Source organism: Pelophylax lessonae, assembly GCF_965119305.1.
Source record: "Pelophylax lessonae genome assembly, chromosome: 2".
In the NCBI taxonomy this organism is placed as follows: domain Eukaryota; kingdom Metazoa; phylum Chordata; class Amphibia; order Anura; family Ranidae; genus Pelophylax; species Pelophylax lessonae.
Genome location: NC_138769.1, coordinates 674,753,675 through 674,777,688, shown reverse-complemented (window position 1 = coordinate 674,777,688; position 24,014 = coordinate 674,753,675). Strand labels below are relative to the sequence as shown.

The 24,014-nt window shown below is 40.8% G+C and overlaps 1 protein-coding gene across 3 annotated transcripts in view; it reads left to right on the top strand.

Annotated features, from left to right (window-relative positions):
• CNTN5 (contactin 5) overlaps positions 1-24,014 on the top strand; it is a 2,223,160-nt gene that overhangs the window by 2,082,661 nt on the left and 116,485 nt on the right. For all 3 annotated transcript variants that reach the window (XM_082244684.1, XM_082244682.1, XM_082244683.1), the window contains one exon: positions 10,669-10,818. In XM_082244684.1, the coding sequence (XP_082100810.1) occupies positions 10,669-10,818 (150 nt within the window). The remainder of the gene's footprint in view (positions 1-10,668; positions 10,819-24,014) is intronic.

Here is a 24,014-nt window from a genome sequence, read left to right as displayed (position 1 = left end):
TGTGTTAGTTAATTTGGGAAAGCAGATGCAAAGGTCCGGGATCTGACGTTTAATGTCACAAGTATGTGTATAATTTTACTTCTTCATGCTACAATTGAAGTATATATACAGGGGGTGCAGAATTATTAGGCAAATGAGTATTTTGACCACATCATCCTCTTTATGCATGTTGTCTTACTCCAAGCTGTATAGGCTCGAAAGCCTACTACCAATTAAGCATATTAGGTGATGTGCATCTCTGTAATGAGAAGGGGTGTGGTCTAATGACATCAACACCCTATATCAGGTGTGCATAATTATTAGGCAACTTCCTTTCCTTGGGCAAAATGGGTCAAAAGAAGGACTTGACAGGCTCAGAAAAGTCAAAAATAGTGAGATATCTTGCAGAGGGATGCAGCACTCTTAAAATTGCAAAGCTTCTGAAGCGTGATCATCGAACAATCAAGCATTTCATTCAAAATAGTCAACAGGGTCGCAAGAAGCGTGTGGAAAAACCAAGGCGCAAAATAACAGCCCATGAACTGAGAAAAGTCAAGCGTGCAGCTGCCAAGATGCCACTTGCCACCAGTTTGGCCATATTTCAGAGCTGCAACATCACTGGAGTGCCCAAAAGCACAAGGTGTGCAATACTCAGAGACATGGCCAAGGTAAGAAAGGCTGAAAGACGACCACCACTGAACAAGACACACAAGCTGAAACGTCAAGACTGGGCCAAGAAATATCTCAAGACTGATTTTTCAAAGGTTTTATGGACTGATGAAATGAGAGTGAGTCTTGATGGGCCAGATGGATGGGCCCGTGGCTGGATTGGTAAAGGGCAGAGAGCTCCAGTCCGACTCAGACGCCAGCAAGGTGGAGGTGGAGTACTGGTTTGGGCTGGTATCATCAAAGATGAGCTTGTGGGGCCTTTTCGGGTTGAGGATGAAGTCAAGCTCAACTCCCAGTCCTACTGCCAGTTTCTGGAAGACACCTTCTTCAAGCAGTGGTACAGGAAGAAGTCTGCATCCTTCAAGAAAAACATGATTTTCATGCAGGACAATGCTCCATAACACGCGTCCAAGTACTCCACAGCGTGGCTGGCAAGAAAGGGTATAAAAGAAGAAAAGCTAATGACGTGGCCTCCTTGTTCACCTGATCTGAACCCCATTGAGAACCTGTGGTCCATCATCAAATGTGAGATTTACAAGGAGGGAAAACAGTACACCTCTCTGAACAGTGTCTGGGAGGCTGTGGTTGCTGCTGCACGCAATGTTGATGGTGAACAGATCAAAACACTGACAGAATCCATGGATGGCAGGCTTTTGAGTGTCCTTGCAAAGAAAGGTGGCTATATTGGTCACTGATTTGTTTTTGTTTTGTTTTTGTATGTCAGAAATGTATATTTGTGAATGTTGAGATGTTATATTGGTTTCACTGGTAAAAATAAATAATTGAAATGGGTATACTGTATATTTGATTTTTGTTAAGTTGCCTAATAATTATGCACAGTAATAGTCACCTGCACACACAGATATCCCCCTAAAATAGCTAAAACTAAAAACAAACTAAAAACTACTTTCAAAAATAGTCAGCTTTGATATTAATGAGTTTTTTGGGTTCATTGAGAACATGGTTGTTGTTCAATAATAAAATTAATCCTCAAAAATACTAATTTGCCTAATAATTCTGCACTCCCTGTACATCAGCTGGTAAAATTGACATGTACCCACTATATATCTTGCAGATATGGTGGCCCACTCTTTTCCTTGATAAAGGCAACGTATTATAAAATGCCGAAACGCGCTGGAAATCGAGATATACTCTCTCTCAACACGTTCCAGAGTCTCTTACATGAGCCAGAACAGATAGAGATTTATATCCATGTCACCATTCCACAATTCTCTTCCACAAGCAGTCGTATCAGCAGGGAGCATCGATAGTTTCAAAAAACTAGTAGATGGACACCTTAAAGACCACAACATACAGGGGTATACAATGTATGATTAAAAGCAAACACACACACGCATTCATAGGTTGAACTGGATGCATAGGTTGAACTGGATGGACTGATGTCTTTTTTCAACCTTACTAACTATGTAACTATGTAACTATGTAACTATGTAACCATTCACACTGTCACTTTTTCTACCTTATACCACTGTACACATGGGTCTATAACCCATAGGCACTCAAATTATCTCATGTTCATTCATGAATTTTGTTTTCTGTTTCTTTTGAATAAATTGTGATATTTTACTTATTTTTGTCATACTATTACCTGACTTAGCCCATAAAGTCCCATACCTTTGGCCTGAGGCACCAAACACCCTTTTAAAAGTTTTATTTTAAACTTGCTCTGGCGTGCTCGATGCCCCGATTTTTGTCTAGCAGAGAATAACTCAAATCTTGCTCCAGTAAACATCTGGGATATCTATGTCAGTTATCCTAGGAGGCATTAGTCTACAGACAGTGGCTGAAGGAGGGCAAACCGGTTGTCTTGTTATCAAGGACCCACTGCTAGATCCCAAAAAAAAGATCTGGTTCCTGCTGATGTAAGAAAGGAACAGGACTCAGCATGTGGCCTGGGAGTAGATGATCACAGAAGGGCAACTCTGGATTTGCTTGGTGTATGATTATGCTGTAAGTTGCTTGAGCATAACCCAATGTAACCATAAATAGCTTGCATATGCCAGGGAATTTCAATGGGATCAGCAACTTCCACTGTCACAAGATCAGTCCCAGCATGTTGCCTAAATCATACTGACAAGGGCCCAGTACAAGGTTTCATTTCATAAAGTAGCAAAACCACCATTAACTGTAATAACCTGCCAACAACTGTGAGGAGATAGAAGAGCACCTACACAGTGTGTCAGTACTCATCATATATTAGTTCTGCTATCTATTAACAAGATATGAAAGTGGAGACATTACTTTTCCTTTAGCCCTCATAATATCTCTCCTGAACATGTCTGGATGTTTGAAAAGAACCCAGGTTCACTGGCCAGCATAAAATTACTCTATTAGAATAATGTAGTCACATTTTCTCCGGTATCCCCTACAGTGATAATAAAAATGAAATCTCTGTTTTTGAACATGGGAATTGTGCTATTCAAATATAAAAAATGGTTTATTTTTATTTAAAAAGAGATTGGTGTACTAGGAAATAGTCAATGTGTTAGTAGGATTGTTGACCTTGAGAGAAAAATGGATTCAGTCTCTAGTGTCTGTGTGTTAGGTGAGCCGTACATTGACTTATTTATAAGTCTGTAGAGTTTTTTTTAAACATTTCAGGTATTAGTAAGCAGGTGCTACTTTGAGGATGTAAGTAGGGGGAAAGGGAAAATGAAAAAAAAGCCCACCGGTTAAACAAAAAACGTTCTAAAGGTACTAACCCTGCAAGGCCAGCCTTAGATCTTCTAGGCAAACCTCCAAGAATCCAATCTAACCAAAATTTGGCAGGTATATCGTACATTCACTAGCATTACTGGTTGTCCACTGATACTCCTTTAGTAAGTTAAATATGCCTTGATTATCTGGTCATTTGGTCTCAGAAAGACGAAGGCAGGGATCTAGAGATAGGAATGGAGACCCTTTTTGATTTTGATTTGGAGCCTGGAGAGTGTGGTAAGTTGTAGGATAAAACTAGAAAATTTAGGAGGGTTCACTTTTTAAAATGTGTCTCCTGAAGTTTTGCAAGGTTATTATGCAACTATGTAACATGGGTCTACAGTCTCCAAAATTTCCTCAAGACCAAGTGATCTCTTTTTCCGAGAGATTTAGACCTCTTGTGTTTAGAGATATACATTTGGTTGATGCCATAGTATGCTTGATGACCGGTGTGTGCATAGTCACTGCACAGCCCACCCACTTTTTAAATGTCCCTACTCTCTGGGGGTGTCACCACTTTTGACATATGGTGCTTTTCCACTGCATGGAACCGAACGGTTCGGCTCGCTTTTGTGGTTTTTCCACTGCTGGTACTGCATGGTATGGTGTAGGAACGGTTCAGTACGGTACGGCGCTTTTCCACTGCATGGAACCGAACGGTACGGCTCTCAAAAACAGTACCACTTCGATTGTGGTTCCAAGAGGTACCATACCCGGTACCATATCCCACAATCCTTTGCATGCAGTCACTACTAGCCACTGATTGGTCAGAGAATCGTTGTTATCCCACCCACTTAACTTTAGTACTACTTTAGTGGAAAAGCAAACCATACCGTACCGTACCGTACCAAATCGTTCCAACACCGTACCATGTGGTATCAGCAGTGGAAAAGCAAACCGGGCCAAGCAGGGCCAAGCACGGCCGAGTATTGCCGAGCCAGTACTTGCAGTGGAAAAGTGCCAATATTCTCTATAATATGAAGTCAATTCTGAATCTGTTAGGGATGTTGGAGCTCCCATCATATTGGTAGAGACTCTAATCGAACTAAAGTGTGAAGATTTTACAATTTCAGCCAACGGGACCTTTAGGACACTGAAAAAATAAACTGTAAAAAAATAAAAGAGCTTCTCACCACAGAACCCTTAGGAAAGCAAAAACCCTCATAAAGCATGATTCAATTTGCGCCAGTATTGGCAGAATCCCTCCCTGACTTCTGAGGGCAAGCACATGGCTTCCTGGATCACCTAGAGGTGCTTTTTTAAAAAGCTGAAATGTCAAATTTAAGTTCTGTTCTAATAAAATAGCCCAAAACTGAACAAAAAAAAAACCTTTCTTTTATTATGTTCACTTCTTGTATCTTTTTCCTTTTTTATTTTTATTTTTTTATTTTTTTTTCGAGTTACGTCTTTTATTTTACCTTTTACAATACTAAAACATTTTTTTCCAATTCATCTTGGACTGTCATCTCGCAGCTGGCTTAATGAGAATGAATTGCTGAAGCAAGGCTTGCTAGCAGTACCCAGAAGAAAATTAATTGTCTAACCTCCATTCAGTATCTCCTGCTACATTTCTTCCCCTGTCTTTTGATAGGATACAATAGCAGACGGCTAACAAGAATCCCCTGTAGGGATACAGAGGAATGTAGCTGGTCTTGGCTTTTTTTTTTTTAATTTATATAGTTTTCATAAGACCTGTCTTTGGCAGATTTTCAGCATTATATATAACATGGAAGAGTATTATTATCATGAAACTCTGAGATTATACGATAGGCAATTTAAACTGCTTACATAATCCGTGGCTAAACAACGAAGCCCAAAACCCTAAGCCATGCCTAATTTGCAGTCACACCTTATTATATGGAAGCAGATGCATTTAATAGGCCGGTGCATGTTTAGTGATGACATCTATCTTGGGCCTTCATGGGTTTCTTCTTTCATCATTGAAGATGAGGGGCAGGAAAACCTTGATCTGCCTGTGGACACCTGATATGAATGTAGGTCAGGTTATATATAGAGAGCTTTGAAATTGGAGCCGGAAGAGAGGGGGCTCAGAATTTTACAATGTATACTGAATAATTTTGCTTGGCAATTTATTTTTGAAATCATTAGCCGAGGCTTTACTTTTCTTACAAATGACAGTACAAGGTTACTCTGTAAAAATGGTGTGTATAACAACCGATCATGCGGGCCTGATTTACTAAAGTAAATAAACAACATCAGGGATAAATCACTATGGTACACTTGAATTGTATGTGTCTGCATACATAGCGATCACAATCCCTAAACTTATCCAGAATAATAGTCACTGATGGTCAGTGCATACAGTGCAGGCCTTGTTTTGTGTGCATGTTGAGCATCCAAATATTGCTACTTTTGTGTGCTTCCATTCTGTTAGGGTTCACCTTCCAAAATGTGCCTCAACATTTTTATTGACTGGCTCGCCAACCAATAAAATGCGCCAATTTCAGTAATGTATCAAAAAACCCTGTTGTCAACATCAACATGTAAAAAATGATATTGTATGTATGTATATTTATCGATGGAATCTTTATTTACCAGCACCAACATATGGAATCTCATATGCCAGCTAGCTCTTAACGCAAACCTTCACTTGTTTCCATGATTTTGCATGGTTGTAGCCTTCCCTCCACAATATATAAAGCTAGCTATTTTTTTATTTTATTTTTTATTTATGTCCTGCTACACCCCTCTTCCTATGGGTTTTGTACGTCAAATATCCCAGGAGGCTTCAGGTTCCTTACAGCGGTTGAAGAAGGATGGACATGGCACTAGAGCAGGGCATAACTGGCATACATCTTTAGGGAGGCAGCTGACTTATTCCAGAAGAGACAGCCGGGCTTCCAACGATGTCCAAAAGAAGATGGCAGCACCAATGGAGCCAAGAGTCATAGCAGGACAGCACTGGATTCGCTAAGCAGGTAAGTATGTTTATGAGGACACCAGGAGTGACAGAAGTAAAGGGTAAAACACACACATAGGGGAATCAGAATTCCTCTTTAAAGTATAACTAAAGACAAAACTTTTTCTTTAGTTTTGAATAGAGTAGAGAGGGATTAGAACACCTGTCAGTTTTTATTGCTGTCTGTGGCCCCATTAGGGAGATTCACCCTCTCTATTTGTCCTGGTTACTATTAGCATTGAAAGTAGAAGTAAAAGAAAATCCCAAATTGTGGATTGCCCCAAGAAAACTAGAGGACATCTTCCAATGGGTACAGTTCTTATGGCCTGGAGGTCCCCAAGGGATCCCTTTAATTTGTAGGGATTTCCTCTCACTTCCGATTTTGGCAATGGGACAGGAAGTAAGGGCAAATCTCCCCCATGGGGCACAGATGGTAAAAGAATAAGCCAACACAGATTCCAACCCTCCCTTACTCTATCTAAAATGAAAAAAAGTTTTGCCTATAGTTCTACTTAAAGTTTCTGCACATGTGCACAAATATACATGCATCCACAGTAAAATTTGCAATATAGTTCACTGGGGATGTTTTTTAGTCTTCTTTAATGACAGCCTTGTGTACATATGTGCATATATGGTATGCATATTTATGTTTCAAAAATGTTTATTGAATTTTCATATAGAAAGAAAAACATTACAAAAGGTTGAACTGGAATAGGGAGAGGGAGCGTAAGCTACCTGAGAAAACTGTAGAACTGAATAACTTAAGGACTCCTTGACTTTCTGGCTGCCCAGTACAAAAATGAAAGTCCCACAGGATCTCTATGCTGACAGTGACTAATACTCCTTCCAGAGTCTAAAAGCTATACACAGTCACTAACTCCTCAGCAATGGGGTTGTTTACTCACTTAGCCACTGGTTGCCAATATCCACCAGGCTCTTCCTAGTAAAGAAGATGTAGACTCACACCACCATAGGACAGCTGGACTCCTTCCCACAAACTTCCTCCTGGCTCTCTGCAGTGAGCTTCTCCAGACCCAACTTGATCCCTAGACTCAATCTTTTGAATAGATCCCCCAGCTAAACCTAGCTGGGACCTTGGTGTCTTCCCAATGGATTCTTCTAGAAATCTGCCTCAGGGTAACTGGACTCAGGAACTCTGCTGCTGCTCAGGCCTCAGGCTATTTATGAGCTCTCACCACCTTTTGGACACACATCCCCAGGGATTGGCTAGAGTTCCATAAATATTCAGGCTACATGCCCTGCTCTTTCTCCAAATATGGCTCTAGAATCCTTTAGAAGACAGAGAGAAGCAACAGAGCAGCAGCCTGTGAAACACTGAGCAACCCCTTGCTCCTTTGAATACAGTGGAGCTAACTAAATTTACCTAGCAGCCTACTCTACTCTAGGAGGGCGCTACACTGTATACATGTAGGCCTACATATACAATGCTGTATGAATGATTACACCCTTATGTGTAGGCCCTGATCCACCTCAGCTTGTTTGCCTAAGGCACAGAGAATCTTGTGACTCCACTGTTATAATATCTGTGCTGGATTTATCCACAAAGGTGCAGAGATGGCCAAACAAGATAGATTAATATAAAAAAGAAAATCCGGATTGCCAAATTATTAGCCCCCAGAATAAAATCGAAAAATACAAGTGAGAACAAAGTAAAATTTCATTGTAGCTGTGATCTGAGAGGTGACTTTGATTTTTAGACTTGTAAACATATTATATTTTTTGGGTAAGTAAGCAAATCGCAATAGATATTTTTCTCCAGGGCTGTGAAATATTGGTGGTTCTGCTGGCTGCACAATGTTTACAGGCAAGGGTAAAGTTCTTGGACTCAAGCGTACTTTTATAGCTACCTGAAGCAGTAAATTGCCTATGTATCAACACTTTCAAAATTGGATCACAAGTCCACATGCCTGCAGCCATCAAGCTCTTAAAGAAAAGGAATAATGTTTGGTTCATGGAACCTGAAAAGCTTTTTATAACAAACAAAATAGGAAAATGACTGCGGTGCTCTCTCACTTTTATTGCTGCAAGTAATATAATCTGACTGTTTGAAATGTAATAACGCTTTGTATAAAACAAAATGTATTAAAAGTGCCCGGCTACTTGTCCCTGCTTTGCCGTATGCAGCTACTCACATCTTTTGATATTAAAGGCATATTTCAGAGTTGGGCCACATTGTCAGAAATGCTGCTGTAATTAGTTTTTTTTTATAGGCCGCATTGTGAATAGCATAGGGTCAAATCCTCCGCTAGTCTGGGTCATCCCAGGGGGAGAGTTTTTTTCACACTTCCTGCCTTCCTCTCACTAGCCCAGGAAGTGAGGGAACGTCTGCCCAGCAAGGACACATATTGCAAGATATATCGAGGGCCGATATGCACTTTGCCCGATATATCGGAATTGGCCCCTGAGGTTATCGACATTGCAGATATTTCGGGAAAGTGCTTGTAACAGGGTGATGCCTGCAGCTAGAGGCAACACTCCGGTACCGGTGTCCATAGCCGACGGTCGGCTGTCTTGTAATGACAACCGATGCGGCTGAGAAGTCACTCGGCTTTCATTCCAAGGAGCAGGAGGGGATGTCCCCCCCTCCCGCTGCCTTCCGTGGCTCGCCCGGGTCTCCTGTCCCACCGGGAGACCCGAGCATCCTACCTTCACCGCCGCCGTCTGACCGGGTCTCCATCTGCACCGCCGCCGTCTGACCAGGTCTCCATTTCTTTGAATTCGACGCCGCCGAGTACCCGGAATTGATGTAATGACATGACATTACTTCCGGGTACTGGCGGCGCCAAATTAAAAAAACTTACAGCATTCAAAACAGCCAAACTTGGCGTTTTGAATGCTTTTAAGTGCAGAGGAGGGGTTTGGGGTCTTTTAGACCTTCAGATCTCTCCTCCACAGTACCTGTAGACATTAAAAAAAAAAAAAAATTTAATGTCCGAAAATATTGGCCAATATCGGCCAATACCGATATCCGATGACCAAAATATCGGTATCGGCGGTAAAAAAACGATATTGGTCGATCAATAATTTACACCATAACACACATTATAAAGTTCGTCATGATGCACATTGCAATTCAAAGTTAGCTGAACCCCAAAGCAGATCTACAACATCACAAAGCAAACTGCAAACTAATTTTTTTTTTGTGCAATGAATGATCATGCAAAATGATTGGGCTGCTTAACATAATATGCATTATGCTATTAAGCGTACTGTATTGTCATTAATGATCCCTTAAAACCTAACTCCAGATTTAATTGAATTTTAAATAGTTACTTTGGACCAAGCTGGTCCAATATAACTATTTCCTTCACTAACGGCGTTCTTGTGGTCAGCGCTGTATAAACTGTATGTAGCATCAGCTATGTACAATATACAGCGTTGTGTTAGGGTAGCGAGACGGAGACTTTCCGGCCCACTCCCAGAATCAAATCAAGTCAGGCTGAGCACTGCCAATTTCAAGGATGCTTTGTATTTTCTGAATGAGTACAAGGCTTCCTCTGATTGGCGGAAGTGGAGATAATTATGTTATTCCCCTGCCCCTCCACCTCAGCCAACCAGAGGAAGCCTTGTATTCATTCAGAAAATACAAAGCTTCCTCTAAATGGCTGAACAGCGCTCAACCCAACTTGATTCCTAAATTCTCCCCCTTTCTGAGTGCCCCCATAACAAGCCGCTTGCAATGGAGCCACTCGTGCAGGCTCAATTCTGTGTTGAGCTCTGCGTGTCCATAGACACACACAGCTAAGCCCCTCCCCTCTTTCCTCTGGGGCTGTGATTGACAGCAGAAAGAGCCAATGGCTCCTTCTGCTGCCTCCATGTCCAGAGGAGAGAGAGAGCAGAGTGAGCCTCTGGTCTGGTGAACATTGCTGGATCAAGATCAGGTTAAGGAGGTAAGTATTTAGGGGAGTTTGGGGATAGAACTGAATACAGAAGGTTTTCGCATTAATGAGAAAATGCAGTAAGGTAAAAAACCTTCTGCTTTCACAACCGCTTTAATGTCGCACAGATAGGAGTTTCGGGCAGAGGAGGAAAGTGCAGGGGTGTAAGGTAAGTACTGGCCGCAGCCTTTACTTTAACCTCTAGACATAATGAGATTGTAAAAGATTACAAATAAAGGGGATCCTAGAAGATGAACCAAATACGGTTCCTATCCATGACATTTTTAGTAATGTGCTTACAATGTAGATAATGGCATTTCTTTGTATTATGAAAGGTTGGCCTATAACTACATGCTGGTATATAAAAAGACAAATGTATACAATTTGAGCTCAGAAGCATGACACTTTCAGGTATCTTTGGCAGGCTATTATTCACGGAACATATAAACAACCTTGTTTTCATGTGACATCTTCATTTCACAGTTCCTGACATTATTAGCGGAGATATGGAGTCGGCCATGGCAGTCGATCTGAATCCCTGGGTGGAATATGAATTCCGAGTCGTCGCCACCAACAGCATTGGAACCGGGGACCCCAGCATACCTTCCCGAGTCATCAGGACTAACGAAGCAGGTAATGTCTCTTTAATGTCTTCCTTTATGCCCACATGACCTTTCTGCAGTTAATGGCCTAGACTACACAGCTACAATAACTTGAACTCTTAATGTTCCATACTGTGCTGCAAGAGATTCACGTCTCTATGTGTTTTGTTATAGGACTGCTAAAGTATGTTCTTAAAAAAATGTATCATATAACATAACCCTTAGGAAGTTTCAGAAGGATATTTACTCTCTGTGTGAAATAACTTATTTATGGGGGTTCCTTATGCCTTTAAGAGCCATTGCAGGGGGAAAAAAGATATTTTGACCTGTTTGCAGCTGCTAGGGATAAGCGAATGAGTAATTTTGGAGAATTTTGTTTCTGTGAATTAATGATTTTGGTGTTGCTGAAATTTCATTGCAGCAGAAATTAGCAACTTAAAGCGGAACTCCACCCAAAAAGGGAAGTTCCACTTTAAGGACTTGTTCCCCGTTCTTCTTGCACAATTGGCACTTTTGAGGAGTGGGGGGGGGGGCAGGTCCCCGATTTTGACAGGTACCTGCTCCGGGGCGCTGTGAGCACAAGTTTTTCTTCCTCCCTCCCCCCTGCAGTCTTCTGGGATACTGAGAGGTCCCAGAAGACTGAATCCACCAATACCACAGGATGCGCCACGCGACTCGCATATGCGCAGTGGGTGCCCGGCTGCGAAGCTGTAAGCTGTCACAGCCGGATGCCCATAGTGAAGATGCCGGCACCACCGAGGGAGGACGGAGGAAGAAGACCGTGGGACAGGCAAATGGCTGTTTTTTTTAAAAGTCAGCAGCTACATTTTTTGTAGCTGCTGACTTTTATTTTTTTATATAGGTGCCTGGAGTTCCTCTTTAAGTCACTGAGCTGCTTAAGGCAAATTATGTGAATTGGTTGCCGGTTTCCCCACACCCAATTCGCATGAAAGGACAGTTTGACCGGCTCTTAATGGAACCTGTTCCCACAGATCCGGGGCGGCCGTGGTCCACACTAGAAAAGGGTCCTGTGTGTCTTTGGCATATCATATGTGTGTCTTTGTGTATATAAATATGAAAGAAAATAAGGTGCGCTAACCATACAATTATGCGGCAGCACTGAAATGGGGAAAATAAATGTGAAAAAAGGTATAGTGCGCTCAACACAATCATAAATATTAAACATATGACATCTGGGATGACCCAAATATTATGGTGATTTCATACAGTGTGAAAAACCATATGTGAAAATTCTTTATGCAAAAACATATAATTTATAACAATCGTAAAAAAAAAATATATATATATATATATATATATATATATATATATATATATATATATATATATATATATAAAAAGTCCTCCAATTGATCCAGATAATCTCAAATAGCCAAAGATCAAGCTTCCATCAATAGTGGGTCTTCAATCTTGCTAATCTTAGACCGATATGTGAGGATGAAATAGAAGAAATAGCCTCTTACCAGATAACACTAAACAGCGAGCCTTATTGGTGAATAGACACTTTCCACATGTAAACAATTGAAATCAAGTGAGGTGACACCTCAGTAGTAGTGCAAACTTCTTACCAGAAGTATGTAGAGGGTAGGCATAAACCACTGTTGTTTATACGGATGCACCAGATAGAAGGTATCCAATGGCGGCTTCAATGTGTGGGCTGAATGTTTCTCCACTCCACCATATCCAACTCACTGATGTGGCTGGCGATACTGTACTCTAATGTAGCTCCCCCATAACAAAAGATATAAAGTGCCAATAGTGCATTATCCTTTTAAAAAAACTTTATTAAAAAGGAAACACATTTACATTGCAAATGGAAGGAACTGGGCATAAACAATGGTTCCAAGTGTACCGAACGTGACCGCCTGCAGTGCGGAACACGTGGTGTGGCGTGACGGCGTGGCTACTCCCCCCGACGCGTTTCTCCTTATCAGGCTTCAGCTGGGACCAGAGCACAGAGCAGGTGCCGTCACTTGCTGTCTTAATATACCCACTACATGTACGTAGGCTCTTTACCATGTGACCAGCTGTGTCCAATCACAGCTGGTCACATAGTAAACGGGAAGAGCCGGTGATCGGCTTTCCTCAGTTTGTGCCTGACAGGCACAAGTAGAGGAGAGCCGGTCTGTGGCTCTCCTCACAAGGGGGGGGGGGTCTGTGCTGGTAATCAGAGCATTGATTACCAGTGCAGACCCTTGGGGGGTGCCACTAGAACCACCAGGGATGCCCATCCATGACCCCAGGGATGCCCACCCATGACCCCGGGGATGCCTCCCATGGCAACCAGGGATGGCAATCAGGGCTCAGGGAGCCTGCCAGTGGTGCCCTCCCCATCAGTGCTGCACCCCATGCCATCTATCAGTGCTGCCTACCAGTGCCCATGATTGCCATCTATCAGTGCCACCCAACAGTGAGCATTATTGCACACCAGTGCCGCCTATCAGTGCCCATCAGTGCAGCATATCATTGCCCATCAGTGCCACCTATCAGTGCCCATCAGTGCTGCCTATCAGTGCCGCCTATCAGTGCCTGTCAATGCTGAATATCAGTGCCGCCTATCAGTGCCCATCAGTGCTGCATATTAGTGCCACCCCATCAGTGCCTCCTCATCAGTGCCTGTCAGTGCAGCCTCATCAGTGCAGGAAAAAAGTTATCTATTTACAAAATTTTCTAACATAAACAAAAAAAATTTTTTTTTTTTCAAACTTTTCGGTCTTTTTTTATTTGTGTAGCAAAAAAGAAAAAAACTTGCGGTGATCAAATGCCACCAAAAGAAAGCTCTATTTGTGGGGAAAAAATTACATAAATTAGGTACAGCATTGCATGACCGCGCAATTGTCATTCTAAATGCAACAGCGCTAAAAGCTGAAAATTGGCCTGGGCAGGAAGGGGGAAAAGTGCCCGCTATTGAAGTGGTTAATTGCTTCTAAAGGAATGCAGACACTGCAACTTTCCTCATTCAAACAAACAAAAATAAATCTGCGCTGACCTTTTAGGGGAACTGCTGCAATCCAAATCCTGGAAGGGGGATAATAAATAATATGTGCAAACATAGTGCGCTGTTCCACTCTTCCGCTGTTGTATTCCACAACATTTAAAGGAACAGCGCACTATTTTTGCACAAGTGCATCAACTGAATAGAATGAATGCAGATGCTCCCATTGAAGAATCAGTATTCCAAGGACATAGTGGGACAGTGGCATGGGATTTACAGAGTTAAAATACGCAGTGAGTAGGTGAAAAATCGCTTCCCAGCCACCTATCCACTACCGATCGCTCTTCAGAGGGCAAGTCAAATATAAACAAGCTCTTACTGTGCTGTAGAACTTTCTCAAAAGAACCCATAGTGTCATAGTGGATAATGTTTTATTGAATCCCTAGGACATTTGTTTAATTTTATGATTGTTTATTTTATATGGCAAGTGTTATTTCATCCAGTACAATACTGTGCCAGAAATGGCACCATTTGTTATGTGTGATATCCCAACAGCGGCTATCGTTACAGGACTTCAGCTTGGCTAGGAGACTGAATCCGTTACATCTTGCATGTTTTCATATACTGTTACGGGTGATTACTTCCACGCTTTGTCCTCCAGGCACTAACCTCTTCTGCAAGTAAGAGATAATAGCAATAACCATATGGGAAGACTATAACATACACATACATTGAAGAAATGGATGCAGATTAAGGGATCCGAAGAGGAATCTTAATTGCCATTACCAAAGTCAATATGCAATTTGTTTTCCCCTTCTCAGACATAGACATAATTGCCAAAGGTTTTGCTAGGGATGTGATTGCCTTTCTTCGGGTCAATATAACTATAACTGCAGGACGAGTGTTACTGCCGCTTAGAGTTTAATAAAGCGCCAACTCGGCTGCCTTCTTCTTCTTTTTTTTTTTCTTCTTTTATGTTAGTACGAGTGCCCTTCACACAAACACCACCAGTTCTGTATAGCGGCTAGAGTGGAAACACAATGTATTGATGGAAGTCAGACCAGTGTGGTTCTAAAGGACGCTCACTATGAAGTTCAAACCTAAGACTGTTTCTATTCTTTCTCTTGTTTTGTTGTGTTGGTGGAGCAGTAGTTATAGAGCAAGAACAATGGGATGTAAGGCTCTCTCGAATACAAAAATAATAACAACAAAGGTAACAGAGGAAGGAGCGAAAAGCTCGGAGGTGGATACACTGCACTCTTTAAAAAGATAATGTGAAAAGTATAAAGAACTCTAAGGTACATTGTGCGTCAATTTATTTATAGCACAACTGTTGGAAACCAAAAAAAAAAAAACATTATAACACAATCAACCGTTCCATAATGTCTATCAACGTAATGCCAAGGTCCCAAAAAAAATGTGTACATACAGATCGAGAGGAAGAATCTCCAGGATTGCAACAATAAACCTAACATAAAATTTAAAAAAAAAACTGAAAATAATTCACTCAACCATTCCATAATGTATATCAACGTAATGCCAAGGTTCCAAAAAAACAATGTGTACATACAGATCGAGAGGAAGAATCTCCAGGATTGCAACAATAAACCTAACATAAAATAAAAATAAAACTGAAAATATTTAAATCAACCATTCCATCATGTATATCAACTTAATGCCAACAATAACTCAAACAAATACAAACTGCTTATAATAACATACCAAAGAACTGAAAGGGGGAAGAGAGGAAAAACCTTTCATTCCCTTAAAACACTGAGACTTTAAGGGCATCTATTGGGCTGATCTCAAGAGGAATTAGCATTCAAATGAATATGTTTAAAAACAGGTTTATTGTACAAAAAAATTCAAATATATTCATAAAAACCATTATACAAACATACATAAATGGTCATATAACAGTATGCTCCAAAAACAAGGGAACCCTTGTGCATAACAAACACAACATATTTAGTGTTTAGAATTTGAACCATAGAAGAGGTCAAACTTTAAATTTTTTTCAGTATGCAGGGTTCGCTTGTGCTGAATCTCTACGCGTTTCGCTCCGCAGCTTCCTCAGGCATTTCCATGAAGTTGTAATCACAACATAATTTCCTTGTAATCACAGCAGCATTGTGTGTCTTCTATTCTCCCTCATATTTAATCCCAAAAGGGTTGCCAGGAGCATATGATTGTTCCAGGAGGAATAAACCATCTGTGTCTCCTCTTGTGTGGAGTCCAGGTGTGAGGTGCAGAGTGCCGGTCCCAGTATTTACACCGCCAGCCTCTCCGGGAGACTCTCGCAGTCTATTACACCTTTTTATTAACATACACATTCCATAATAAAAAGTTCAAATCAAAACAGTTTTTTCTTTTTTCAGAGCTCCATGGTGCTGTGCTTCTCGAAACCCTATGAACACAAAATGAACAGCACATTAAAAAATTCACATGGATACAGTGATGGTACAGCCTATAACAAGGAAGGGCCTCAAACCTTGACCTCCCTGGAGTGCAAGGCTCCTGATAGCGGCAAGACACTTTATGGTCTACCAAGGTCAAAGCCACTCTAACTAGGTCAAAGTTAGGATGGCCACTCTCCTTAGGGACCTGCTGAAACTGGCCTTCCAAGTACTTGGTGGGGTGCTCTCCTGAAGAGAACCCCCCAATTTAGGCAAAGGAAAAAGACCTGAAGGCATTAGATCCTTCCACTGACACCAGAGCAGTCCCAATAACCTGCACCTTCAGCTCCGGCTCACTCTGGGGCAACTTGTCAGGCGACTTAGCTCCCTGACAAGTCACGCTCCATTCAGTGCAATAGAACCATTCTAATCGGAGCAACTCAAGTCGCTCCGACTTAGAAAAAGGTTCCTGCACTACTTTGGGGGCGACTTGCATTTATTTCTATTAGAGAAGTCGTATGCAAGCCCCGCTGAAGTTTTGCTGCATGAAGCGGATTCAGAGTCGGGCAACTTTGAAGCCGCCCCAGTGTGAACCCGGGCTCAGTGTCTGTGCATGAAAAAATAACAACAAACATGTAAAAATACATAAATAGTACCAAGTGCAGTAACACAAGGCAGGCCTTTCAGACAGTATAAACATTTTCCTGAAACAATGCTATCAACTTTTTAATCTTTTTTTTTGCAAGACCCCCTCACTTATATAATAGAAACGAGGAGAGGGGAATCAGGATAACATTCTAGGATGACAACATGGCTTCCTTATATTTAGGACAGTAAGTTAGTGTTGTCACCCTAGGACAGGAAGTGTGTTACTGACTGGATCAACAGATAAAGCGAAAACTAAGGCAGCCACCACATTTAAGGACTGATAAGCGACAAATTAGTTCATTTTCGTTTTTGGTTTTAGATATGCTTTACAGTAATATTGCTACACTCTTATGTGGCAGAAATGTAATGCCAATGTTTGCTCACTAATTTTTAACAAAGCTCATTTTCAGAAGCTGAAAACAAATGTACATGTATATGGATCCTTTTTTCACCCTAACTAGCTCTCCTATTTTAAAAAAAAAAAAAATCACTCAACCGCCTTTATCAAATGACCTCATGCCTTTGTATAATAACATTTACACGATCCTTTATCTTATTAATAATTCAAAACTTTTCACCAACAGAGATGCTGTAAAAATGCTAATATAACATAGATATTATGACAGATGCAAATAAATGGAAGGGTCCTGCTCATGAATATTCAAGCAGGAGCATGTGGTGCCGATAATAAGCAGTAAGAGATACCTCTGTATTGATCTCATTTAAGTCCCTGTTCCCAGCCGCTGGCAGAGGCCTCTGAACCATCTTTATACTCATATACATATACACATGGCAAGTCTTCATCTTAACAAGCTGAGTAATTATAGTGTGCCAACTGTGCCAGCACTAAAGAACATATTGGCAGTTTAGAATTATATGCTAATAATATTAATTGCTTATATCTGCGTTCTGTCATATAGATGCAGATTTGCAGGTGTTGATAGCATTATTGTTTTCTCTTCAAAGGAGCAGACTGATATTAAAGTAGACCTTTCAGTCTGTAGGAATAGGATTCTAAAATGTCACAAAATACAGCAACAGTATCATTTAAAAAAAATCACTTTGGTCATTAAAGGCAGTCCTTGGAATCCAATGAATTGAGCCTAGGATGAGATGATGTCATCAGTTTGCTGCAGGCAAGAGAAAGCATTTCCTTAGTCCCTTCTCCTCAGTCGTCATGGTGCAATGTTGTAACTTTGTAGCAAGCCACAACTCAGCTTTGGGTGCACACAAGCCACTGCCATTTGGTCATCATCAATGCATTGTATGGAAATCATGGCTTCTATAGAGTAGGGCTTAGGACCCAACAAGATAGTATAACCATAAAGGGTATAGTCAGAAGAGAACAAAAAGCACTCCAACCAAATGGAATGCAAATTCGAGGCCTGAAGTGAAAAGAGGTGATCATGCAAACAGACACCACGTGATGTGCTCCACTAGGTGAATCCTCCACCAGCCACACTATCTTCTCACCTCCAGAATAGCCACTGTTTTACCAGACGGGCTAAACAAGCAGAGATTTCAGTCCAGTCGATCATCATGAAATAAACTTAATGCTGGACATAGTGTGTACTGTACTAAAAGGTTGTGTATTGTATAGTGTGACATAGTGTACTGTACTAAAAGGTTGCTTTATTAAGTCGCATATATAAATATAATTACCGATTAAGGCACTGTAACCCAGTGCGAGGTGTAAAGCTGTACCTCAAACACATACCCCAACATGGATGGCGGGTGACGTCAACGGCTCCTCCTCCCTCTGTACACGTTACGTCCCCGTAGGCGGAACGTCATCAGCGGATACTCCATCACATACCCCAAACATAAGAGGATTATTTCTCATTTCAGGAATATGGCAGAGCCATGCAAATTTTTTTAGCCTCCAAAAAAAAAAAAAAAAAAGGAAAGTTGACTCCTTCTCCATATAGCCTGTATAGCTGTACCTGTAATATAATCCTCCTGCACACATACCATACTGCAATCAGCCATCTGATTTTAAGGGTCCTGCAATGATTCCTAACTGGTCACAGTGTACAAAGCTCTTTATTATTGTAGGATCACATAGAAAAGCCAGGTTTTGGGACTACATAGGGCATTTAAATATATGTCACTTGCATGAGGAAGGGTCCTTGCACAGTCTGTAGATGTGTTGCCAACATATTGCATTCCTATATGCATATACTGTTATGTTGGGTTCCAAGCCCTACTTCATAGAAGCTGTAGCTTCCATACACTACACTGATGATGACCAAAAAGCCTAAAACTGTGATATAGAGTTTGGAATAACTGGCTCTATGATATTAGGCTAGATTTGCACTATACCCCAGTGGTCCCAGATGTAAATCTGGCCAATAGGGCATAAAACTATGACTGGCATGGCTCAGCCCACTATCTTGGTATGAAGATTATTCATCTTATTTGCTATACAGTGGTTAGAGTTGAGGAATTTTGATTCCTTTAGTCTCACCATACCCTGTATGGTTATACTGTTTCTTTTTCAGCATAAAACTGAATATAGTCTCCTATAAATTTGATCTTCAAGCAGTGCGTAGGATTGAAGTCATGATTAGATATGTCATATTTGCTATCTAAATCACTTTGTTTCCAAATAAAATGACTGGTAATTTAAGCTCCCACTTGGGAATAGGAAGGAGTGCAGTCAGATGACAGGGGAGACATGGGAACGTTAATATTCTCTACAATTCTTCAGGTGCTCATTCAGCGAAGCCTGCGGCAGACAAGAAGGAAGCTCTTCTCACTGCTTCACTGGAGAATCCCGCACAACTTGCAATCCATCATCTTTTTTTTTTTTTTTTTGCAGTGAAGTTAATGAATCAAACAGCAGTCACAGTAAACTGTGCGTTATCTCCGCGAATAAAAGAAACAGCTGTGATTTTATGGAATCATACACAAATTCATCAAGTGGCATTATTTTGCTTTGGTGTGTTTATATGTGACAGGCATATTTTTAGCCTGTGATTAAGCTATTGATGTGCCATTTAAAGGGCTGTTTATTTTTTAAATTGTATAAAGTGTATACCTAGCCCAGGGACCTCCAAACTTTCTAAATAAAGGGCCAGTTTACAGTCCTTTAGAATTTAGGGGGGCCAGACTGATGTCAGTGGTAGTAAAAATTTGCCCCAGCATCAGTTGGAGTAGACAATGTCTCAGGCTTGGTGGTCAGTGGGAGTAAAAAAATGACATATAGTGCATGTGGTCAGTATGAGGAGGAATAGTATCCCATCATTGATATTAGTTGCAGGAATAGTGCCCAATTTGTGGTATTATTTGGAGGAATATTGCCCCATCATTGGCATTAGTTGGAGGAATAGTTCCCCAATAATAGTATTTGTAGAAGGAAAAATTCCCCATCACTGGTGCTAGTTGAAGAAATAGTGTCCCATCTGTGGTATTAGTTGAAAGAATAGTGCCTCATCCTTGGTAAAAGTTTGAGGAATAGTGCCGCATCATTGGTATTGGTTGAAGGAATGGTGACCCACCAATGAAATTATTTTGAGGAACAGTGCCCCATCTATGATTATATTTTGGGGAATAGTGCCTCCTCATTGGTATTAGTTGGAGGATTAGTGCCCCGTCATTGGTTCTAGTTCGAGAAATAGTTCCCCATATATGATATTAGTTGGAGGAATAGTGCCCCATCTATGAAGAGTGCAACATCTGGTGAAGCTGTGCATGGTAGCCAATCAGCTTCTAACTTCAGCTTATTTAGTTAAGCTTTGACAAAAAAAAACTTGAAGTGAATTGGTTTCTATGCAGAGCTGCACCAGATTTTGAACTCTCCAGTTTCCGTAAATCAACCCCAGTATCCCATCCATGGTATTAGTTGAAGGAATAGTACCCCATCATTGGTGTTAGTCGGAGGAATAGTGCCTCATCATTGGTATTGGTTGGAGGAATAGTGACCCACCTATGATATTATTTTGAGGAATAGTTCCCCATCTACAATATTATTTTGAGGAATAGTGCCCCCTCAATAATATTAGTTGGAGAAATAGTGCCCCATCACTGGTATTAGTTGTAGGATTAGTGCCCCATCATTGGTTCTAGTTGGAGGATTAGTTCCCCATATATGATATTAGTTGGGGGAATAGTGCCCCATCTATTATATTAATTGGAGGAATAGTGCCCCATCTATAATTTTAGTTGGAGGAATAGTGCCCCATCATTGATATTAGTTGGAGGAACAGAGCCCCATCCATGGTATTAGTTGGAGGAATAGTGTCCCATCACTGGTAGCAGTTGAATCAATAGTGCCACATCATTGGTTCTAGTTGGGGGAACAGTGCCCCATATATGATATTAGTTGGAGGAATAGTGCACCATCCATGGTTTTAGTTGTAGGAGTAGTGCCTCATCATTGGTATTCGTTGGAGGAACAGTGCCCCATCTGTGGTATTAGTTGGAAGAATACTGCCCCAACTTTGGTATTAATTGAAAGAGTAGTGCCCCGTCATTGATTCTAGTTGGAGGAATAGTGCCCCATCTATGACATTAGTTGGAGAAATAGTGTCCCATCATTGTTATTAGTTGGAGGAATAGTGGGGTTGATTTACTACAACTGGAGAGTGCAACATCTGGTGAAGCTGTGCATGGTAGCCAATCAGCTTCTAACTTCAACTTATTTAATTAAGATTTGACAAAAAAAAAAAAACTTGAAGTGGATTAGTATCTATGCAGAGCCACATCAGATTTTGAACTCTCCAGTTTCAGTAAATCAACCCTAGTGTCCCATACATGGTATTAGTTGAAGGAATAGTGCCCCATCATTGGTATTTGTCAGAGGAATAAAATTCCATCTGTGATATTAGTTGGAAGACTACTGCCCCATCCTTGGTATTAGTTGGAGGAATAGTGCCCCATCCTTTATATTAGGTGAAGGAATAAAGCTTCATCATTGGTATTAGCTGGAGGAATAGTGCCCCATCCATGGTATTAGTTGGGGCAATAATGCCCCATCATTGGTATTAGTTAAAGGAATAGTAGCCCATCATTGGAATTAGTTGGAGGAATAGTCCCCATCATTTGTATTAGTTGGAGGAATAGAGCTTCATCATTGGTATTGGCTAGAGGAATAGTGCCCCATCAATGGTATTAGTTGGAGGAATAGTCCCCATCATTGGTAATATTTGGAACAATACTGCCCCGGCATTGGTATTAGTTCAAAGAATAGTGCCAAATCATTTATATTAGTGGGAGAAATAGCACCCCGTTGTTGGTGTCAGTGGAAAGAATATTACCTTGCTGTTGGTGTCAATAGAAGGAATAGTACCTTAGGAATATGTGCGGGAACCACTTGGAAGTGTGGGAAGTTTGACTGTTTAGAACAGAACAGGCCCAGCATATAGACATTCAAAAAACAAAGTTGCTTCAGATATGAATTGGTACCCCCCACTGCCCACACATTATATTTGCTAGCAGATTTATGTTTTTGTTAAAGTGACAGAGACACTTTAAAAGTAATTTCCTTTAAACTGCTTTAAAAATCTAACATCTGCATATTATTTACAAAATGTTTAAATAGCACCCTAAATCAGGGGCCAAATAAACTCCAAATCAGCCGTTTGTAGGGTGAGGTTAAAAGGAGACCTAGCTGGCAGCAGATTAAACTTTCAATTCCTAGTTCTATTCCTGTCTTCGTTATGGTAATTCAAGTTTCCTCCAATATTGCAAAGGTTTTCTCTCTTTTTATTTCTGCACTTTTATTTGGGCTCGCCATCTGTACATCTGTTCTGAACTGTCAGGAAAAGACGAAGCAATATGAAATGTTGTGTCGTTCCTGCTTGTCATTAGAGTGAGCCGGCCTTCTTTATGGGCCTCATTATAAACAATTAATATGCAGAAGGCACAGAATATACTAATTATGTGTCAATATGCAAGTTTTATAACTGTATAAGCGCAGTGATAAATTATACTGATAGTTACACACCACAGCTGAATGATACGAGCTGTATGTTGGTGTAAAACCAGCAACGTCTGGCTGAGTAATGTGGAAATCACAACCTCATGATCAAACTCATTATTAATAAACATTTGCAACTGTTACGGGTTTTATCTGAGTAAAAATGAAACTGAAACCCAGGCTTGATTTCAGAATTCATTAGCTGTTTAGATGAATACCTGTATCGAAGAGATATTATTTAATAAAAACTAAAATTAGCAATTCAAAAAACAATATAAATTCTGACGACAAATTACCGGTACTTCTCATACTTAAAATTTATCTTGTTAAAGGGAAGCTCTAGTGTCTTTTCAACCAGCGCATATTTTGAATTATTGTTGTAGGGTCGTTATTGATCTGTCACATTTTTACACGTATTAGGTATTGTATTAAATCTCCAAAATGAAAGTTCGCCAATAGGGGGAGCTGTGCATCTTTCACACTTGACCACTCTGCATAAAAAGAAGTTGAATGAAACAAATATTCAGTTCTTGCTGTAACCCAGGAGTCAAAATGTTTTGATAGGTGCAGTGGATGCTGAACTAGAGTGGTCGACATCATGCCTCACTCCCCCCATGGTTTTTCCACCAAGCTTCTCAGTAGGAGTAAAAAACAAATTAGTTTAGATTGACAGTCACCAGGCGCTTGCCCAAGACAGCCGCCATCACTACACATGCAGGAGGAGGGGGCGTGTCAACATGACTGCCCGGAAAACACACACACTGACTGAAAGATATGTGCACTCACAGCAGAGAGGGCGGAAGCAACTGAGCTTTGACTGATATCCACATTAGGAACACTCACAAATCGGGCTTCAGGCAAGGGAGGAGCTGATAAGCAAGAATAGCAGACAAAGGAAGTAATTTGGTGCACAATTGTTCAGTGTGTTTCTTTTGATAAGCAGAGATAATTATTTCAATTATTTCAATTACAAGAAATAGTATGCTAGCAGTCAAGCTTTTAGACTTTTCCTTTAAAGAGGACACGTATTGTAGAAACGATGCCCCTAAAAAATGACTAGTCACTAGTACTGCCTGTGGTCTACCTGCAGCTGTTTTTTTCACCATTATTGACTTACTATGGCTTGTTTCACACTATGTCTCTATGATGAGGTGGCCATCTTGGTAGAGGTAGAGCTTTGCCTTATGATGTCATAGATGCCCCTCTAATGAATAGTTTTGTGATGTGGGATTTTGTTGTGAGGTGATTTTCAAGAAGCAGCAGTAAAGGCGGAGGAAGAACAGCTCCACAGAATAAATAATAGAAGC